At 46.0% G+C, this 21,096-nt stretch overlaps 1 protein-coding gene across 4 annotated transcripts in view; it reads right to left on the minus strand.

Moving 5' to 3' along the window:
- Positions 1 to 12,089: 12,089 nt before the first annotated feature.
- Positions 12,090 to 21,096, minus strand: part of ADGRF5 (adhesion G protein-coupled receptor F5) — a 108,160-nt gene continuing 99,153 nt past the window's right edge. For 3 of the 4 annotated variants that reach the window (XM_043907667.1, XM_043907669.1, XM_043907665.1), the window contains 5 exons: positions 18,748 to 20,133; positions 17,301 to 17,342; positions 16,356 to 16,415; positions 15,451 to 15,535; positions 12,090 to 13,367 (listed from right to left, as the gene is read on the minus strand). In XM_043907667.1, coding sequence (XP_043763602.1) covers positions 13,288 to 13,367; positions 15,451 to 15,535; positions 16,356 to 16,415; positions 17,301 to 17,342; positions 18,748 to 20,133 — 1,653 coding nt within the window. In that variant the 3' untranslated portion in view covers positions 12,090 to 13,287. Of the gene's footprint in view, positions 13,368 to 13,989; positions 14,054 to 15,450; positions 15,536 to 16,355; positions 16,416 to 17,300; positions 17,343 to 18,747; positions 20,134 to 21,096 lie in introns of all 4 variants that reach the window. The other variant, XM_043907668.1, reaches the window with a different exon arrangement.

Raw genomic sequence — 21,096 nt, forward strand, 5'->3', positions numbered from 1 at the left:
ATTTTAAATAAAGGTTTCTCCTAGCAACAGCATTTGCTTTCCTCCTCTGATTCTAGGGGAAAATCTTTAATAAATTCAAATAGCTATTTTGTCAGTACCTTCAAAACGTCCAGAATTGTATGTGAATTTGTGTGTGTGTGTGTCTGTGTGGAGGGAGGGAGTAATCATTCAAAAGGTCTTTTTCAGTTCTTTTTAAGTTTTAAAGTGTATTTGATCTACTATTCCGTATAAAATTATCTTAGTAACAAATTGAAAGTATCAGGTAGAAGAAAGTATTTGTAGACATACTTTCTTTCCATTGTTCCTAAGGAGACCACACTGCCCGGGGTGAGAAAGCTGCAAGAGAGATCAAATAAGGAGAGCTGAGGTTCCCATCCTCAGTCAACACAAGCCCCAGAAAAAGCTGGCTCTAGAAGTTTCCTAAAAGAAAATACCAGTACTTAAAGGCGCCTGAGTAGTCCAGGCTATCCCTTGTGCATGTGTGTGTTCAGTTGCTGAGTCGTCTCCAACTCTTTGTGACCCCAAGGACTGTAGCCCACCAGGCTCCTCTGTCCATGGGATTCTCCAGGCAAGAATACTGGAGTGGGTTGCCATGCCCTCCTCCGGGGACCTTCCTGACCCAGGGATCAAACCTGAGTCTTCTGCATCTCCTACATTAGCAGGTGAATTCTTCACTACTGCACCATACTGCACCACCTGGGAAGGCATTACATTATCAGCCTGCTAAGTATATACTTCATGGCCATTCTGGAAATAAACATAAGGGGTTAAGAAGAGTCCCTTTCATACAAAGGTGTGAGAAGTGTCTGTAGCAGGTGTAACCCCCGCACCCAAGACCAACTCTCCAGCCACAGGTGCGTCAGCATCCCCAGGAGGATTGGTTAAAACACAGACCTCAGTCCCTGCCCCCAGAATTTCTCATTCAGTAGCTCTGGGATGGAGTCTAAGAATTTGCACATCCAGCATGTTCCCAGGTGATGCTAATACTGAGAACTGCTGCTTTAGTGGACAGAAAAGAGGCCTGAACTTTAGGCTCCCTGGCTACAGGCTTGAATGGGTCACCTATTAATAACTAGCCCTACAATTGTCATAAAATCACTCGTACGCTTGGTCTTCCTTTACTAATCTGTCAAATGGAAGTAATAGCTGTCTACCTCTTCCCAGCTCACTGTATTTTATTTTAAAAATATTTATTTATTTGGTTGTGCTGGGTCTTAGTTATAGCACATGGGATCCTTGTTGCAGCATCTTTAGTTGTGGCATGTGGGATCTACTTCCCTGACCAGGGATCGAACCCCAGCCTGCTGCACTGGGAGCATGGAATCTTAGCCACTGGACCACCAAGGAGGTCTCTAAGCCCACTTTAACATCTACAGGGTTACAGAGTAATAAAACGGGATGATAGACAACGTAGAGTTAAAATATATGCAGAGTGCTGTTTAACTTTCAGATTGGAGAGATCTACTTTCAGTAAAGCTGGCATCCTTTCATGCTCCATCAGAGACCGGAAAAGGAAGTGGTTCCATGTTTGCAGAAAACACTAGCATGGGCTGCCCCAAGATGAAATTATAAAGTGGCATTAAGGTTGGAGATGTCTTAACTTCACCCTTTGTGTCACCAGCTTCTCCCTCTCTCATTTCCTGTGTTCAGAACACTCCCTGCCATGGGAGTCTGTGTGCATCACAGGAAAGCAACAAGCGAGGTGGTGATGTGCACATGTTCTAGGTCAGACACTGCATTCGGTATCATTCTTGAGCTGTGTGACTCTGGGAAAGCGATTAATCTCTCTGTGCTTATTCATCTGCAAAATGAAGAGAAAAAGAATACATCCTTCACTCTGTCAGGGGTTGTTGTCAGGCTTAACTGAGATTCTAGGACAGCACCAAACAAATAGCAAGAACTCAATAAATGTTAGTTAACATCGAGGGTTATCAGCCATTTTCCATGGAGGGTACATTTGCTATCATTTGCTGTGTCCCTCTCCTGAAGGTTGGTCCACGTTAAGCCTCATCTCTCCTGGTGATCTTGTTTGTTAGAGGGATGCCCCGCACAAGGAGAAGGGCTGAGAGCTATCCTGAAGGCTGTGAGTAATACCCCAGTCATATGACATTCCCCTGCAGTCAGAAGTCATCTGCCTCTCATGCAAGCCAGGTCAGCTTGTCCCTCTTGCCCCAAGGGCCAGCCCTTTCGGCAGCTGTACTGTTTACTTCCCCTGAATCTTCTTGGATCGCACTTTGGCTGCAGAGTCAGCGGCCCCCTTGTCCTTGTGTGTCCAGAGACTAGAGTAAAGCCTGACCAGCTGGCCGTGGCTGCTGGCCGATGTGTCGCTATCCCTGGGACAGCTGCAGATTCAACACCGACGAAAAACGAAAGCCCAGCCCAGCAGTTGGTTCCTGTGGGTGAATGAAAAAAAAAAAAAAGGGAATAAGACCAACCTGGTTCATCCTCTAGAAGGCGCATAGAGGGGAAAGGGGGAAGGTCCCTAGAAGCACGGAAGGCACCTGTTTGACTTCCCCAAGTTGCCTTCTACACTCCTGTCTGAAATGAGGGGACCGGGTGATTTCCGGGGCTGCTTTTAGCTTTGCTTTTAGATCAATAAACAAGATTCTGTCCGTGAAGGAGGATAAAAGACAGAAGGAGGGAGCGATCCTGACTAGTATCTCTCAGAAATGCACTGTTGCTGCTGCCAAGTCACTTCAGTCGTATCCGACTCTGTGCGACCCCATAGACGGCAGCCCACCAGGCTCCCCCGTCCCTGGGATTCACACCTGCCCACAAACCCATCACACCCAGTGGAACTGCGTGCCTATAATCTGACATCCCTTTCTGCATCATTTCTTTTTCTCCTGCGAGGATCATAACATGAACGTGTTAGGAGGAGGACATCGAGAGTCATTCTTCGTGCCTGGTTTCTGTCATTCTTCCATGCGTCCCAAGTTACTGGTCCTCTGCCCGCCGCCCTCCGGACTCTCACCCACCCAACAGCAGCTGCACACCTTTGAGGTCCTGCCAAGGGGCTCCGAGGAGGCGCTTCCTCTAATAACCAGCAGGTGGCGATCAAGCCTCAGGAGAAGCCGGCGGGCTGTTGTGGGAGGAGCCCCAGCGTGGAGAACGACTGTCACTCATCAGCCCAACCCGCTGTCCATCAGAATTGTCCTGACCAGGGCAACTGGGCCTCTGGGCACGGGAAACACTCACAGTTCCAGAAAAGCAGTAAAGGGATGTGCGAATTTCCTCGATTAATCAAAATCAAAAGCCTCTTGTATTTGGTGGGGTGGGGTGGGGGGTGGGCTGTTTGGCAGGATGGAAAACCTGGGATGGTACCCATCAAAAGTGGTTCCCAAAAAGGCGGGGTCCTAAGTCCACCTTGGGACATGGGAACTGGGAGGTGGCAAACATCTGCTCAGGACTTGCCCACTCAGTTCCTGTTTCTTTTCTTGATGAGGAAAGAGCCTGGTGTTTTTTGTTTTGTTTTGTTTTTTTCTTGTTTTTTGTTTGCTTTTTTTCTGGACTTCTGAATTTGCTGTTTAGTTTCTAAGAGTCATCAGCATACTTTGTTTGGGACTTGGCTCTGCATTAAAAAAATAAAAACCTTGGGGTGAGAATGGGCTGGAGTAACCCCCAAAGTTGGCCCGTTCGTGCAGCGGGACCACTCATGACCTTTCAGTTCTTCACCTCAAAGTTTTCAGGTGAAAAGGAAAGAATAGATGTCTAGATAATTATTTTTAAAGTAGACAAGATGCTTGTGTCTAGATCAAACCCACACCACATGGAAACTAGTATTTGGAGATAAATAACAGGAGTCTGGCACAGGGCTGGCTTCAGTAATTGTGCCCATCTTTCTTCTTTCTTTTCCTGTCTGCTCCATATTCACTAATAGTAGAGTCATGAAAATTGTTTCCTCTTGAGAGCGTGTAAGAGGCTAAACTTCCACATCTGTCCACCAGGACATAAGGAAAGATGGGGCGGTGAGGTTGGTAAATGGGAACAATCAGGGGCTTTATCCCCACCCCACTCCTTCAGGACCCGGGATGGGAACAGAGAGACAGGGGGATGTGTCACAAGCCTGGCCCAGGGGGCAGTTTTGTTCTCTGCTCTCGGCCACTGCTTGGCATTGGCAGAGATAAAGGATGATTTGGAATGAGCCCCCAGAGGGGCAGGTGGCCTGTGAGTGATGCTGCTGCTGCTCCTAGGAGAGAGGACACCTGGAGTCCATCTGATGCTGGGGAGGCTGTATTCAGAGCAGGCCTCCCCTGGGAACCCACTCATCATGGCTTCATAGGCTTTCTTGCTTCCCTGGGCTTTCATCCCCTCGACAGGCCCTCCGACCTGAGCTCAAAGGGCCCTGAGGTAGTCATGGCTGGAAGTCAATCCCTAGGGGTCCCCTCCTGCAGGAGGGCTCTGAAGGCACCTGGGACTGGTCTGGCCTCTGATGGTTCTCCCTACACTGGTGGGTGACAGGGGTCCAGTATATGCCCGCTGGGCTGTGTGTACCTGGGACAGGGCCATGCCTAGGACTCCAGGAAGACAGACTGGATGCTTGTGGGAAGCACAGGAGATCAATGTAAAGGCATGTCTTGGAGCAACATTGCCCAAAGATTGCCAACCCGTCTATGTGCTTTGGGTCCTGCGAGAAAAGTCATCTTGTTACCTATAGGATGATTTCCTTGGAGGAAATCTTCGAAGTCAGTCATTTGTTGAGGACTTCCTCACGCCCCCGTGGGCACCTGATGAAGAGTGCCCCACCCATCCTGACTCAGGGCTCTCCTGATGATCCTTGATACCCAGGCTTAGAACTCCTCTGGACTCTCACTAGGGTCTCCAGAGCTTACTGTCCCCTCCCCAAAGCTCCCCTGTGGTCAGCTGCTCCCTGCCTTTCAAAGTGATACTGGAAATGATCTTTTGCTTTAAACAAGTTATTATTATTTTATTTATTTATTTTTGGCTGTGCTGGGTCTTTGTTGCTTTGCGCAGGCTTTCTCTGTTTGTGGCGAGCAGGGGCCACTCTTCGCTGTGGTGACCTCTCTTGCTGTGGACACAGGCCCTAGGTCACACGGGCTTTAGTAGTTGCAGCTCACGGGCTCTAGAGCACAGGCTCAGTAGTTGTGGCACAAGGGCTTAGTTGCCCCATGGCATGTGGAATCTTCCCAGACCAGGGCTCGAACCTGTGTCCCCTGCATTGGCAGGTGGATTCTTAACCTCTGGGCCACCAAGAAAGTCCTGAAAATGATCTTTTATTTGCATGATACTTGACACTTCCAAAACATACTCCTATAAACTATGCTTTGGGGGTTTAAGAATAGACTTGGGAGATAATTAAAATGATTCCCATTTTTCAGATGGGTAAACCAAGGTCCAGAGAGTTTTAGTGAAGGGCCTGGGAGGGTGAAGAACAGTGCCTTCTGCTCCCAGAGCCGTGTTCTTTCTGCTGCATCCCACCAATGAGGCCTCAAGCTTTCCCTTCAACAAGGAGGTGATGGGGATTTCTGGGCCCTTACTCCTTCCTGGGAAAGATGTGAAGCTGCCATTTTCCGGGACTGATACCTCATGCTTTTCAGCGGTCTCCAAGAACAGGGTGTAAGAGTGTGGCTTTCAAGCCAGTTTGGAGGGGCAGGAGTTGTATGGAAGGGAAGTATTAGGAAGAGATGGGAATACCAGACCACCTGACCTGCCTCTTGAGAAACCTGTATACAGGTCAGGAAGCAACAGTTAGAACTGGACATGGAACAACAGACTGGTTCCAAATAGGAAAAGGAGTATGTCAAGGCTGTATATTGTCACCCTGCTTATTTAAACTGTATGTTGTCACCCTACTTATATGCAGAGTACATCATGAGAAACGCTGGGCTGGAAAAAGCACAAGCTCGAATCAAGATTGCCGGGAGAAATATCAATAACCTCAGATATGCAGATGACACCACCCTTATGGCAGAAAGTGAAGAGGAACTAAAAAGCCTTTTGATGAAGGTGAAAGAGGAGAGTAAAAAAGTTGGCTTAAAGCTCAACATTCAGAAAACTAAGATCATGGCATCTGGTCCCATCACTTCATGGCAAATAGATGGGGAAACAGTGGAAACAGTGGCTGACTTTATTTTTCTGGGCTCCAAAATCACTGCAGATGATGACTGCAGCCATGAAATTAAAAGACGCTTGCTCCTTGGAAGGAAAGTGATGACCAACCTAGACAACATATTAAAAAGCAGAGATATTACTTTGCCAACAAAGGTCCATCTAGTCAAGGCTATGGTTTTTCCAGTGGTCATGTATGGATGTGAGAGTTGGACTATAAAGAAAACTGAGCACAGAATTGATGCTTTTGAACTGTGGTGTTGGAGAAGACTCTTGAGAGTCCCTTGGACTGCAAGGAGATCCAACCAGTCCATTCTGACGGAGATCAGTCCTGGGTGTGCACTGGAGGGACTGGTATTGAAGCTGAAACTCCAATACTTTGGGCACCTGATGTGAAGAGCTGACTCACTGGAAAAGACCCTGATGCTGGGAAAGATTGAGGGCAGGAGGAGAAGGGGACAACAGAGGATGAGATGGCTGGATGGCATCACTGACACAATGGACATGGGTTTGTGTGGACTCCGGGAGTTGGTGATGGACAGGGAGGCCTGGCGTGCTGCGGTTCATGGCGTTGCAGAGTCGGACACGACTGAGCGACTGAACTGAACTGAGCTGAACTGAAGTGTTGGGGGTGGCCCAAAATGTCGTCCGGGTTTCTCTATAAGCTGTTACGAATGAACATGAATGAACATGAACACCAATGAGCTTCATGGCCACCCTCAATATTTGGAGCCTTATGGATTTCTGGTCCTTCTACCTCCCATATGTGTAGCGTCTCTGCAAAGACTGGCCCAAATGATGTGGCAAGGCCTGTTTTAAATTTATTTTCCTACCCTGTATTCCTACAGAGAGAGGAAACAGAATAGCAGAAGCATTTGTCCCTGATTTATGCTCTAAGCCATGTTCCCTGGTGTAGCAGCTTCTAGCTACATGTGGGTCCTTAGCGCTGGAAATCTGCTGGGCACCTGTGGTGTAAAGAACACTTGGGTGAACACTTGGTGTTGAAACAAAAAGAAATATAAAATAGCTAAATAAGAAGTTTACATAAATTATACCCTGAAATGCCAAAATTTTGGATCTATTGGGTTAAATCAAAAGTATTACTGCAATTCACTTTTCCTCCTGATTTTTTGTAAAGTGGCTCCTAAAATATTTAAAATACACATGGAAATTCCCTGGTGGCCCAGTGGTTAAAACTCTATGCTTCCAAGGCAGGGGGCTCAGGTTTGATCCTTGGTTGGGGCACTAAAATCCCACATGCTGTGAGGTTCCGCCAATTAAAAAAAAAAAACACATGACTCACCTCACAGTTCAACCAGACCATTCTGCCCTCCCCGCGTTCCTCAGTAGTTCAAAATGCGTTCCTTTTCACATAATGGATTTGTAGGAAGCATGCTTTTCTTCCTACTTATATGAATAAAGTATACACTTCATCAAGTCGGGGTGGGGGAGGAAGTCTTCAAAATACAAAACTAAATGTCTTCCTTTCTGAATGGTGTGTATATTATTTTACAAAGAAAAACATCAGGACAGGGACTTCCCTATGGTCCAGTGATTATGGCTCCAAGCATCCACTGCAGGGGGCACAGGTTCCATCCCTTGTTGGGGAACTAAGATCTTACCTGCCATGTAGTGCAGCCAAAGGGAAAAAAAAAAAGAAGTAAAAATATTCACACACACACACACACAAAGTAAAAAAAGACATCAGGGCAAATGACCAGAAAATTCCAAAGTCCTGTGACCCATGTAGGCACGTGATGGCAGCTTACCCCTTGAGAGATCGATGAATCTTTTTTCAGAACATTTATTTATTTACTTGACTGTTCCGGGCCTTAGTTGCAGCATGCAACTAACTAAACTCTCAGTTGCAGCACATGGGATCTAGTTCCCTGACCAGAGATCAAACCTGGGACCCCTGCATTGGGAACTCAGTCCCTCCATGAGCCTAAGGTATGAAAATGTTTGCAGTCCCAAACATGACCTGCAGGTGGCAGTACTTCACTGGTGGTGGGGGAATTAAAGGAGACGTTCCTAGCATGGGGGGAGAGGACAGGCCAGCATCTGTGTGTTCAGATCTCTGCCCTGTTGGCCTAAATGTCAATGATATATTAGTGCCTGGGCTCACTCTACCTGCCACACCAGACACACGCAGTGTGGGAAAGGTTGTCAGCTGCAGAGCTGTGAGCCTCTTTTCATCTGGACAAATCAAGCTTTCCCACATGACACCCTTTCCCTGAATTGTCCACACACCTGGAAGCCATGCCTTTGGGAAAGGTGACTTTGGTTGTATTTGCATATTCAGCAGACAGAATTGCATGGACATATTTGCAGCACGCAAGCCGTATCACTGATGCTGTCCAGAGAGACCCTCCTCAGCGTGACTACTCCTAGGGATAAAGGAAGTCTGCAGGTCACCGTGTCTCCAGCTCAGACCTCATACAGATTCTACAGAGCAGTGTGGGGTCCTTAACTTCTTTTTTAAAAATAATCTGAAGATAGAACTTGTGTTATCTTCTCCCCTGGACAGTGAGCAGGACCTGTGTCTCTGATGAGATTACATTATAGGGCAAAGCTGAAGGGATCTTGCAGGTGTAAAGAAGGTCCCTAATCATCTGGCTTTCAGTTAATCTCAAGGAAGATTATCCTAGGTGGGCCTGACCTAATCAGGCGAGTCCTTTAAAAACATGTCTGGAGATCAGAGACTGGAGAAGTACCAGAGATTCAAAGGGGCCACAGAAGTTCCTCTGCTGACTTTGAAGAAGCCAACTACCCTGCTGGGAGAAGACCACAGGACAGGGGATGGTAAGACACCTCCAGGAGCTAAAGATGACCTCAGTCCTGTAACTAAAGAGTAGAATTCTGCCAAGCAACCGCTGAGCTTGGAGGAGGACCCTAGCTTTCAGATGAGACTGCAGCCCTAACCAACAACTTGAGTTCAGCCTGGTAAAAGTCTGAGCAGAAGGTGAAGTCAACCATGCCCAGAAACTGTGTGATAACTAACGGGTATGGTTTTCAGCCTCTAACTTTGTGGTAATATGTCACACAGCCATATAAAACTAATATGGGAAATACTGGACCTGTTGCAGAAATATCTGTTGCTAATAGAACCCACAGTGCTCTGTTTTCGGCTGTCCATGAAAATGCCAACCAAGCCACATCCAAATGTCAGAACAGACTTTTTTTTTTATTTGATTCCCCAACAGTCGGGTACTGAAAACTTTACCTCCAGGTCTCCTGCTTAAAGCCTCTTAAGTTTCTGGGCTCCATATGCTGAGTGGGAATGTGAATTGTGTGAGGAAAGATGTCAGCCCTCAGCTTGTGAGCTTCAGAGACCCCCCCACCCATGTCCCCATGCCTGGAGAAGAGAAGTGACCATTCGCTGGAGAAGGAGTTAAATTCTGGTGGACGTGGAGAAGTCTGAAACAGCGGGAATAGCCTATTGCAAAAGTGGAGACAATTTATATTAACAAAAGCTTCACACCATCTTTTTAGATATTTTAGTATTATAAGCAGGGAAAAGACATAGAGCTATATGTTGTTGAGTCACTAAGTCATGTCCTACTCTTTGCGACCCCATGGACTGCAGAATGCCAGGTTTCCCTGTCCTTCACTATCTCCCAAAGTTTGCTCAGATTCATATCCACTGAGTCAAGAACCTCATGAACAGAGCTGTATGCTGGAATGCTATTAAGACATGATTGAAAATCCCAAGTCATAATTTTAGAAACCTATACCATCTCACTTCAAAACTAATACCTCTGAAATGATTAGACATTGTTTTCAAGGATGTTCAAAAAATACAAAGCCCCTCCTTTATTTTGGACACTTGGGGAATCAGACTTCTGCTGGCCTGAGTCACTGACTTTCTCTAGGGGATGTAGAACCCCATTTGACAGCACCTTCCCCTGCCACAAATGAAATGTGTTCTGCCTACAGGGCACTTCTATGACCTCACTTGCTTCCTTTGTCTTCTAAAATGGTTGTGACATGTGACTCAGAATAATGTCTTCTGCCACCTCTGTGCTTGCTGGTTGCTATAACCTTTCTCATCCCCACAAAACTTTTTTAAAGACTTCTAACCTCTCTGAAGTTCCCTACACAAACCACAAAGGACTATGTCTTCCCACGGTGTTTCTTAATTTCTGGCCTTAGCAACCTAGATCCTGAAATCCCCAAGGACTTGTATTTACCTCTTTCTCCAAGTAAACAGTATGACTCGGAGGCGAGCGTGGCAGACGTATGACTCATCCAGGAGAGGATGTGTCGCACTGGACTCAGAACGTTATTCTGGGCTGAGACTACCTCTGCAGTTTGTATCCGCTGCTCACTGCTGGATGCTCTAACCTCTAACCTCACCCCCTCTGGAGCATCAGTACAGACTCCACTGCAGGAAACGGACTTATCAGAGGGTCCCTTAATGCAGGAAGGTTTGGCCCGGTGGAACCGGCTTTATACACTGAGAGACTTCAGGGACGTGGGAAAGTAGTGGACACTTTCCCGGTGAAGTAGGCGCCACATCCCACTTTGTGCCAACACCAGAGTTCCCGTTCTTCCTTCCCTCGGAAATCTGCTGCCCAGAGCCTTGAAATCATTGCTGACTGAAAACCGGTGACCCCAGGGCCAAGCATAGCTCCTGCTGTAATTAACAGATTCACAGACCACTCTTTTTTACAATGCTGAATTCTGTTGCTTATTTCAGGGTATTCTTGGAAAAGAGCAGTGACGGAACTGTGTCTCTTGCAGTTGAGCAGAAAACCAGCATGTACTGTACTTCTCCGGTGTTTGTACGGCTTTTCTGGAAATGTGGATCCAGCACTGTGACTGGAAAGGGGGGAGGTGCATGCACACCTTGAGCGTGTGTGTTTGTGCATGTGTGTGCACATGTGTGTGTGTGTGTGTGCGCACAGGCGTGCATGCCTTGGGGATGAGGGAACAGGCCTCCGTTAATGAATGTGGGCAGAGAACCAGATCCCCATCCTGGGGAGCCCCACTGGAGGTTTCTGTTATTACAGAGGTCCCCTTCACAAAGTTCTGGACAACAATTCCCAGAGGATCCCTAAGAAATGGGTGGAAGGTCAGTGTTTCTTATAGTTTTATGATTTCAAACAGGAGAACCACAGCCTTCTGAATGCAATGCTTTCCCTGGCTAATCACATCAATACTGTCTAACCCTGTCTCAGTTCTCATGGATAGAACCCCAGAAACCAAATCACTAAAGCCATTCTTTTCCTGATGTCTAAATCAAATTCAGCTGATCATCCAGCCTAACCTCTGACTCTTGTCTTCTCAGTACCAGCTTCTGCCCAAAGTTGATCATTCCCTGGAGAATTCTGAGCTTTATAATCATTTCCTTCAGGGACTTTAAATAATGAACTCTTCAATTGGGATAATGATGTGGCAATTTGCTGGCAAATGTGGGCGTAGATATGTATGTCACTTGTGAGTATGTAGAAAAAGGGGGAAAAAAAGAGTTCATTTCCTTGAAATGTGATTGGGACTTCTGTCTGTCCTATCTCCCCCTTCTCCTAAAGAAAAGAGAGACAGAGGTAGAATTTAAAATTAAAAATAAAAGGAAGTTATTTTAAACAGTAAAATTATTAAAAGAAAACTCTTTCAAACCTCAGTGAATAAATGATACTTGAATCTCAGCCTGTTTGTTCCTTTCTTCCTGATGGTTGGACCTGTTAGATCTGTCCTTATGAAGACCACACTGCTCATATTTTCAGAGAAGTCCCACATTTTTTATTCTATTTCATGATGGCCCTAGGATCAGACTTTGATTTGGAATATTTGGTTGCTGTAGCTACAGCACATGGTAAACTTTGCTATGGATATGATTTTAATAAATATTTATATTATATTTTTATGAAATGCACACACACAGGTGAAACATACACGCACATAGTTCACAATCTCCACCATCTGTTCATCAAGGTAAAGTGTCATTAGGAGCACAGACTAGCCAGCTGGAGAGCTTTTTCCAGAAGATTTCTAAGTAGTTAGAATAAATACCAATTAAACAGTAGAAAACTCTGAATGTATATTGGTCCGGGAACTTAGGAACGGAAAGAATTAACACAGAGAGAGCTATACAGCACATCCAGGGCCTCTAAATCCACAGTAACTACAAAAATAATAATATACAATGCTGTAAGATCATTAAAATCTTTTCTAGCATGCACAGAAAAGTACCTGGTTAAAGCTGTTAAATATAATTCATGACAGTTGGGAGGGTCTGTTTTCAGTGCAATATATCACATTTGGAAATGAATGGATAGACAAATATATATATTTTTGCTTACAAAAAGTGGAACAAACCAAAACCTAAGACTGTTCTGCTAAACTATTAATAATAAAAATGCAATCAGCAATTGGTCAGCTGGGATCTAATCATCTAATCATACTTCCTCTGTCCATTCATTCCTCTTAACTCCAACCGTAACACACAGTAACACATATGTGTGTGTTTAGCATCAGGAGAGTCATGTCTTCTGTGAAATTCTTGGAAATATCATCATTCACTTAAAAGCATCTTGATGATATAATTTCCTCCCTATTTTTTCATTGCCTTTTTTCTTTTCCTTTTTTGGTCTCTCTTAGCTAAGAAAACACCAGGGAAATATTGAACTTTATCCATGGCTAATTTTCAGTTTTCATTTTGGAGTCATTTTTTAATTTTCAGTGTTGCATTATCTGAGTGGTAAAAGTATTGGGTCATTAACATAGGAATCTTAACATGTGGTCCTTATGTTAGTCTTCTCTATATTTTTTCCTCGTCGTTTCCTCCATCCCTTTCTTCTTTCTTTCTTTCTCTCTTCCATCCTTCCTCCCTAGAATTCATTGAAGAGTTTCCTAAGTCCTGGCCTTTTACTTATTATTTTAATCAAAGCTTATCTCTGGGCCCAGGGTGTGAAAAGGAAAAATGTCCCTGAAATTCTATTTTACAATATAGACAGAGAAGTTGGCTTGAGTTTCACTTAAATACTATACACATTTGGTATCACACAAGAGACAGGGGTGGGGCAGCAACATAAATGCAACCATTTCCTTTGGTCTGTCTTTACAAAAGAAAGCCTCTTCCCTCATGAAAAAGTCTCTTCAGCATCTGCTCCCAGAGGCCTGCGGAAAAAACATGTTACCCGTGGCTTGGAAAGGATCTCTTTTTCAGAGCACATCCACTGTTTCCCAAGAGGTCCCATGGGCTGGATTTTCCTGTCATTAGTTGAGCAATGAATAAGCACTGGATGTGTTTTCCAGGGATGAGCTGGTTGTTTCAGGGGTGGAAACATTGTATGTTCCTGAAAAACAGAACAGCAGCTTAGCTGAAGGTCACGTCTTCATGATCACTGGGGTGTGAATCTCTGCTGATCGCCCAGGGGGCGCTCTACTCCAGGGGCCAGGCAAGCCACGCCTGGAAATGAACCCCTGCCTGCCCTCCTCCCCAGACCCAGAGGTCCTGGAGAACAAACCAAGCTGTTGTCAAGCATGCGTGGCAGCCGATAAGACAAGCACTAACTACTTCACATCACACCAGCAGCCAGATTGCTACAGAAGACAGGGAGATCTTGACACACCGGCAGCCCTCCGCATGCTGCCTCATGCAACAGCCTGGGGGCATCCATACGAAGGAACATCCCTGGGCCCCTTGGGTTGCTGTGACCTGGGGAAGCTCTCAGGAGGGGTCTGAGCCGGGGAAAGGGAGGAAAGTAAAGAAAGGAGGAAATTGCGGGGGAAGAAGAGGCAGGACCAGGAAAGCAGCAGGAGTCAGGGGATGACAACAGAAGTGCTGAGGGTGAGGGCAGCAGGGAGAACGGCCCTGGGGCAACTGCATAGACTGATGCCGGCGTGGGGCGGGGACACAGCAGGGGAGCAGTGTGGGCGGTGTGTTGGGCAGGGGAAGTGACACAGTGCCCACCCTACCATCAGATGGGCAGACTGCCACGGCTAACGTTTCCGTCATTGCCTGGGGGAGCCCTTGGGGCTGCTGACAACATAAACCAAAGTTACGGTGATTATGGAGCCCTCAAGTAGGCCACCTTGGATCAGCATGAATGACCCTGAAAGGCTGAGTGGCCGCGGCCCGGATTCTCAGGCCCTAGGACCTTGGGATCTGGGCCCCAGCTCTTGATCTGACTGGTTCAGAAACAGGGAACACACGTCACTGGCCTTACATAGTGTGTAACTCAGATTCTGTGGAATCATTTCATAGAGTTTTCACTGTTCTCACTTTAATGCAAATGCTAAACACCATCCAGGGCTTCCCAGGTGGCACGAATGGAAAAGAACCTGCCTGCCAATGCAGGAGACATAAGAGATGCCAGTTTGATCCCTGGGTCAGGAAGATCCCTTGGGGAGGAAATGGCAACCCACTCCAGTACTCTTGCCTGGAGAATCCCATGGACAGAGAAGCCTGGTGGGCTACAGTCCATGCTGTCCCAAAGAGTCGGACACAATTAAGCGACTTAACATGATCCAGGGGTAGTGCTGGCCAAGAGGAAAAGTTCTGATATACCCTGGATCTCGGATGATTTCACAACAGATCCAACCAAAAGGGAAGGTCCTGAAGTTTCATGAGTAATACATCAAGCTGAAGCCCCAAATGCCAAGTTCTGAGCTTTAATAACTAATAGGCATTCCCAGAATTCACTGGAGAACCATAGTCTGGAAGACTTTCGACACATTTCATATATTTCTTCATTTGTGAGATCTGTTTAGTTTGGAGGAGCTAGAAGGAATTCTAGTGCCTGTTTTCCCTGGCAGGAGGTGAGGGGTTGGGGGGAGAAGGGACAGGGGTTTCAGCTTTCCAGAACAGCCGAGACCCACTGCCCAAAGTCATTCACATCCTTCATCTTAGATCTAAAAGGAGAAAATGTTCATCGCACATGCCCCTAATAGAATAGCTAACTTGGGTGATCTCTCATACGTATGCAAGGTTTTAAAAATGCCCGTGTGTAAAACAAGAACACTTCAAAAATAGAAAAAGGAAAAAAAAAATAAAAAGAAATGAAACTTACAGCATGGGATGCTATGGTAGGATTCTCTAAATATATCCTTCGCTGCACCATAACCCAGAACTATGACCTACCTATTCTTATATAACATGAATAGAAGTTTGTGTTTGACCAGCAATTAACATTCAATTCCCATTTTTATGGTGGATATGGTTTTGATGGAGAGTTCTCTGCAGGCTGAAGGCAGTTGCCCTCTGTACCAACATCCTGGTAGTTTGGGAAAATATAAGCAAGTATTTAACCTCTGCCCCAAATAAGGCCATTGTGGGTCAATGTTATGAAGTGGACAGTTGGACACTAGGGGTGAGATTTCCCCCCAGGGCAAATGCGTTTAGGTCAACCCAGGAAAGATCTAGAGGACACTACGTACCTGTTTTACCAAACAAATTGTTGAATCTTCTTGATATCGGAGAGCTCATAGAAAATACAGGGGTAGATGAACCTATGGATGTTGACTAGAGAAGAAAAGAATTAAAAGTACACATGTTAGTCCAAGGTCCTGTTTGAATCTGTAGAATGGTTTGTTTGCTGCCCTCTTGTGGTCACTGCCTGCATCTTTCATCTCACCTAAGGAGAGGGCCTGGATGAACCTGAACTTCACTTTCAAATTAAGCAGGAAAGCCTTCTGGTGGCTCAGACCACTAAGAATCTGCCTGCAATGCAGGAGACCTGGCTTCAGTCCCTGGGTCAAGAAGATCCCCTGGATAAAGGAATGGCAACCCCCTCCAGTGTTCTTGCCTGAAGAATTCCATGGACAGAGGGGCCTGGTGGGCTTAAGTCCTTGGGTGGCAAAGAGTTGGACATGACTGAGTGAATAACACTTTCACTTTAAGCAGGAAAGCCACCTTTTGAAACACTGGAATCTTGTCATAGGTATTAGGCTTCCAAATACATATTTTACTGTTTGATAAGGTTTATTATCTTCTGACATGTGAAAACAATATTTTCCAAGAAGAACTACACAAAATTCATCATTATTCTTCAAACTGTGTTCTCAAGGCTCATAAATGGCCTTGAGTTTCCCCAGAAGATTGCTTCTCATTGAAATTTGGTCTTAACTTCCAGTTGATACTATCTGTGCTATTGGCCCCTATAATCCCTATTTTAAGATGTGGGGACAGCATCTTAATGCCAGTTCATTGCTGTGGTTTTGATTAAAAGGCAGAATCAGGTACAAAGCAAGCACGGTGGAATAATCTATAATTATTCCACTACACTACAATTGGTAGTGGAGAGAGAGGGGTTTTTCAAAGTCTCTACAAAGAAACTATTTACCTTTGAGTGTTGTGAAGACCATTTTGACCGTGAATACTTATTCAGCAAGGCTTCCTGCACCTGCAGAGTTTAAGAGAAGCCATTGTCAAATGCTGAAGACGGTATGGAGAGAAGGGAAGCCTTCTATACTGTTGGTGGGAATGTAAAGTGGTAATAGCCACTATGGGGACCAGTGTGGAGGTCCCTTAAAAAACTAAACTAAGAACAGAGCTACTATGTGACCTTGCAATCCCACTCCTGGGCATATACCCAGACAGCAACATGGTCCAAAAGGGTACATGCACCCCAGTGCTCATTGCAGCACTATTTACCATAGCCAAGACGTGGAAGCAACCTAAATGTCCATTGATAGATAGAGGAATGGATAAAGAAGATGTGGTACATATATACAATGGAGTATTACTCAGCTGTTAGAAATAATGAAATAATGCCATTTCCAGCAACATGAATGGAACTAGAGATTGTCATACTGAGTGAAGTAAGTCAGAGAAGGAGAAATATTGTGTGACATTTCTTGTATGTGGAATCTAAAGAGAAATGATAAAGTGAAATTATTCACAAAATAGAAACAGACTCACAGATTTAAAAAATGAACTTATGGTTGTCAGGAGGGGAGAGTGGGGGGAAGGGATGGTTAGGAAGTTTGGGATCAACATGGATACACTGCTGTGTTTAAAATGGATAACTGAAAGGTCCTACTCTACAGCACAGGAAACTCTGCTCAATGTTATGTAGCAGCCTGGATGGGAGGGGAGTTTGGGGGAGAATGGATACATGCATATGTATGGCTGAGTCCCTTCATTGTTCCCCTGAAACTATCACAAAACTGTTAATCAGCTCTATTCCAATATAAAATGAAAAGGTTAAAAAAAAAGAGGCCATTGTCAGCCTAACATGTTATGGCTCTTTACACTTTTCTAGGAGCATGACTATCATCGTTCTTACCTTCTGATCCCAGAGGCATCCAAAGAGTAAAATGAATAATCCCTGAAAAAAAATCAGAAAGAAGTGCATTTTAATCATATTATTTACTAATCATATTCTTGTCTAGCAAAATAGGAAGTATTATTCACGTAGCATAGGATTTGTAAGCTACTTTTTTCTACAGCTGCATTTATGGTTAAGTAGATGACAATGATGTAGCAGGTCCACACCAAGGGACCTTCAATGTTACAGTGTTATAAGGATATTTTCAATTTCCCTATTTCCACCCAATTGCAAGCTGGAGGTCCTGTTGGTTATGTTATTAAACATGCCTCTTATGTCTACAGCAGCCCTCACAGTTGTAATGGGGACGTAGGGCATGAGGTAGAAAAATCAGTCCCTCCTAGTCAAGACATCATTAGACATGAACCTTAGAGTTTGGAGTAGCAGGATTTGCGTGGTCTTGGCATGAGCATCTAGGATGATGTCTCAGCGTCACCCCAAGATGCCCTGCCTTCTCACCAATGCGTGGGAGCCTAGGGTTACCATTCATCTATTGGCTGAATCACAATCAAGCATCCCCCCCTTGTGCTCCAAAGGCTTGTTGTCTGTACCTCTGCTAAAGCCCTCCTAACAATGTGACTTGTATTAGAATTAGTTTTGCACTGCTGGAGAGCAAAGGGAACATCTTTTTCGTTTTCGTATAATGAAAGTGAAGTCGTTCAGTCGTATCCAACTCTTTGCGACCCCAAGGGCTGTAGCCTACCAGGATCCTCTGCCCATGGGATTGTTCCGGCAAGAATATTGGAGTGAGTTGCCATTTCCTTTTCGGGGGATCTTCCCGACCCAGGGATTGCACTGCAGGCAGACTCTTTACCATCTGAGCCACCAAGGAAGCCCATTCATATAATGAATGGAGCAGAATTCTTTCAGCCTTCAGCAAATGTTACCTGAGAACCTTCTATGTGGTACCGAGCATTTACTTCATTTGTCAAATGGTTACCCAGCTCCTAGCCTGTTCCAAGGTCTTTGCTGGAACTAGGGATATACTGATAAGAAAGACAGGTGCTTCCACCTCACCAAGGCAGAGCTCATTTAATGCTTGTGAAAATCAACTGGAGAAGCTGTTTGGTTTAATGGTGGTATTTGCATTTAGGATATAATAGACAGCATCAAGATAACATTGGATAAATAGCAAAATCCAGTGTAGGGGAGGAACTTTCCTCCTATTTGCATCAAGGCATTTAGCAGGGAGGCACATATGCAACTAAATTATAAAGCAGGTGATAAGAGGTATGAGGTTCCATGGGAGCAGAGGAATGTGCCTTTTCTCTTTCATTGAGTTCTTGTCATTACTGTTCTTTAGGGCCAGGGCCTCCCCTGAACTCAAACCCTTCCCCATTCCTACCTTTATTTGTGTTTCTATCATTACAGATCTTCGCTGAGAGCGTTGCCCTGCAGAACATACCTGGAAGGCATTGAGGAGGGTAAACACAATGTGGAACACAGCATTGCTCCCCTGGAACACGGTGGCCAGACCGAAACCCCAGGTGAGCCCCAAGAGCGGCGTGAGGACCCCAATGCTCTTGGTGATCTGGAACAGGCTGCTCTTCTCCTGCTTGCTCGGCTTGTCCCCGATGGAAGGCCTCAGGATCTTGGTGACGACCACGACCGTGATGGTCATGTTCACCACCACGATGACCAGGGCCGGGATGACGAAGGCCAGCAGGGCCTTGGTGTCCTCCCAGTTGAGCCAACACGCGTTCTTCCTAGTGTAGACCTCCCGGGGCTGGGTGGCCCCCACCGTGATAACTGAGATGAGCAGCGGGCAGCCATACCCCAGGGAAAAGGCGATCGTCTTCTGAATGGACTTGCTTGTGTCATGCAGGATGAAAACCAGGCGGTAGAAGAGCATGAGGCCCAGGGTCAGCATCCAGAAGAAGACGCTGAGGTAGAAGAAGTGGACAAAGAAGGTGGCGGCCACACAGGCCGTCTCGTTGAGTGGGAAGCGATGGTCGTGGATGGCAGCGGCCACGATGAACCAGACGTCGGCGACCAGGAGGGAAGCGGTAATGTTGACGATGCAGATGTGGCGCATGGAGGAGGTCCGGTTCTTGGTCACCGACTTCCACACCACGGCCTCCACGACGAGGCAGGCTGCTAAGCTCAAGATGGAAAAGCACAGCCCAATGTAGGAAATGATATCCAGCAGGATTTTCAGGAGAGAATCGGGGTCTGGGGAGTCGGGCGACATGAGGATGGAGAAGGAGGTGAGGTGCTCACAGCTGCAGGACACGCTGTCCTCGGTGACTGCTTTCACGTAGCACCCGCTGCTGTCCCACCCCCCGGTGTGGTTGGCGAGGTCGAAGTTCCAGAATACACACTGCGGCATCCCGCCCGAAGGGTGGTTGTTTTTGAAAGTCATCAGAATCCTGAATGGCGTGGCTATGCTGCGGCTGACGGTGGTGGTCATCACCAAGCTGTTGGCAAAATTCTCTCCCGGAACATCCTGGTCGAGGATGGTTTTGAGAGTTGGGAAAGCCACGGTGACGACAAATGAATCTGGCTGCAGGTGTTCCAGCTGGCATCCATTGATGGTCACGTTGCCCCAGAGGTCAGAGTCTAAGAAAACAAAGCTCTGCCTGTAGGATTGGGGGTGGCCGGGTTTTATGACCATGCTCTTCATCTGCACATTAGGTTGGGAGATGCTGCTGTCTTCTGCCCGTAAAACTCGGGAAAATCTTTCCACTGAATCCAATAGCTGTGAGCTATAATTGGTTTTTTGTTCCTGTGACATCTTCCAGGTATTCAAGGCAGACTTGCCAAGGATGATGTTGACCGTGGAGAGGACGTGCTGTAATTGACAAGGCATGGGATCAAACCAACTGAATGTTTTCAATCATAAAGGAGAGAGAGAAAAGAACATCTCCTTGGAAACTGGTCAAGCGGGTACATGCATGCGTGCATGCTCATTTGCTAAGTCATGTCAGACTCTTTTGCAACCTCATGGACTGCAGGCCACCAGGCTCCTCTGTCCATGGGATTTCCCAGACAAGAGTACTGGAGTGGGTTGCCATTTCCTCCTCCAGAGGGTCTTTCCGACCCAGGGATGGAATCCAAGTCTTCGGTGTCTCCTGCATTGGCAGGTGGGTTCTTTACCACTGAGCCACCTGGGAAGCTCTAAGTGGGTACAGAGAAGAAGAAAAGAGAAGGGGGATGTGCAGCATCACAGGTTGTAGGGGACAATGATCCACCTTCTTAGGGGGAGAAAGCAGAGGATGGACACTGCCCCCCCTCCAACTTCAAGACTTTGTGAAATGTTTAGAAGTCATGACAGTGAGAACCACTCCTACAACTCACTAAGGTCAACTCAGCAGGCTGGCAGAGATACTTATTAATTGTTTTATGTTTTATTTTATTTTAAATCTCAAGCCTGTAAAGGCTTTTGGGTGGGCGGTATTTCACCAGCAAGGGTGAGGGAGTCTCGGAAGACCCTCTTAAATGCTGAGCACCAAATAAGAGTGTTGTTAAAGGCACCTTTCTTCTTTGCTCAACAGTTTGATTCCCTTTCCCATAAACTTGGAATTATCATTTGTGGCTTATCTCCATGGAGAGAAGTGGCTTCTCTCTGCCCTTCTTCGCCTTGTTCTGTTCTCTCAAATGATGAGCCCTGGAGTTAGTTGAACAGTGGCCTCCAAAATGACTTGTCCTAATTCCCAAACTCTGTGAATGTGACCTGATTTGGAGAAAGGGTCTTTGTAGATGTTATTAAGGATCTTGAGAGAAAAATCACCCTGGATTACCTGGTCAGGCCCTA

This window comes from Cervus elaphus, chromosome 7 (assembly GCF_910594005.1).
Source record: "Cervus elaphus chromosome 7, mCerEla1.1, whole genome shotgun sequence".
NCBI classification, from domain to species: Eukaryota; Metazoa; Chordata; class Mammalia; order Artiodactyla; family Cervidae; genus Cervus; species Cervus elaphus.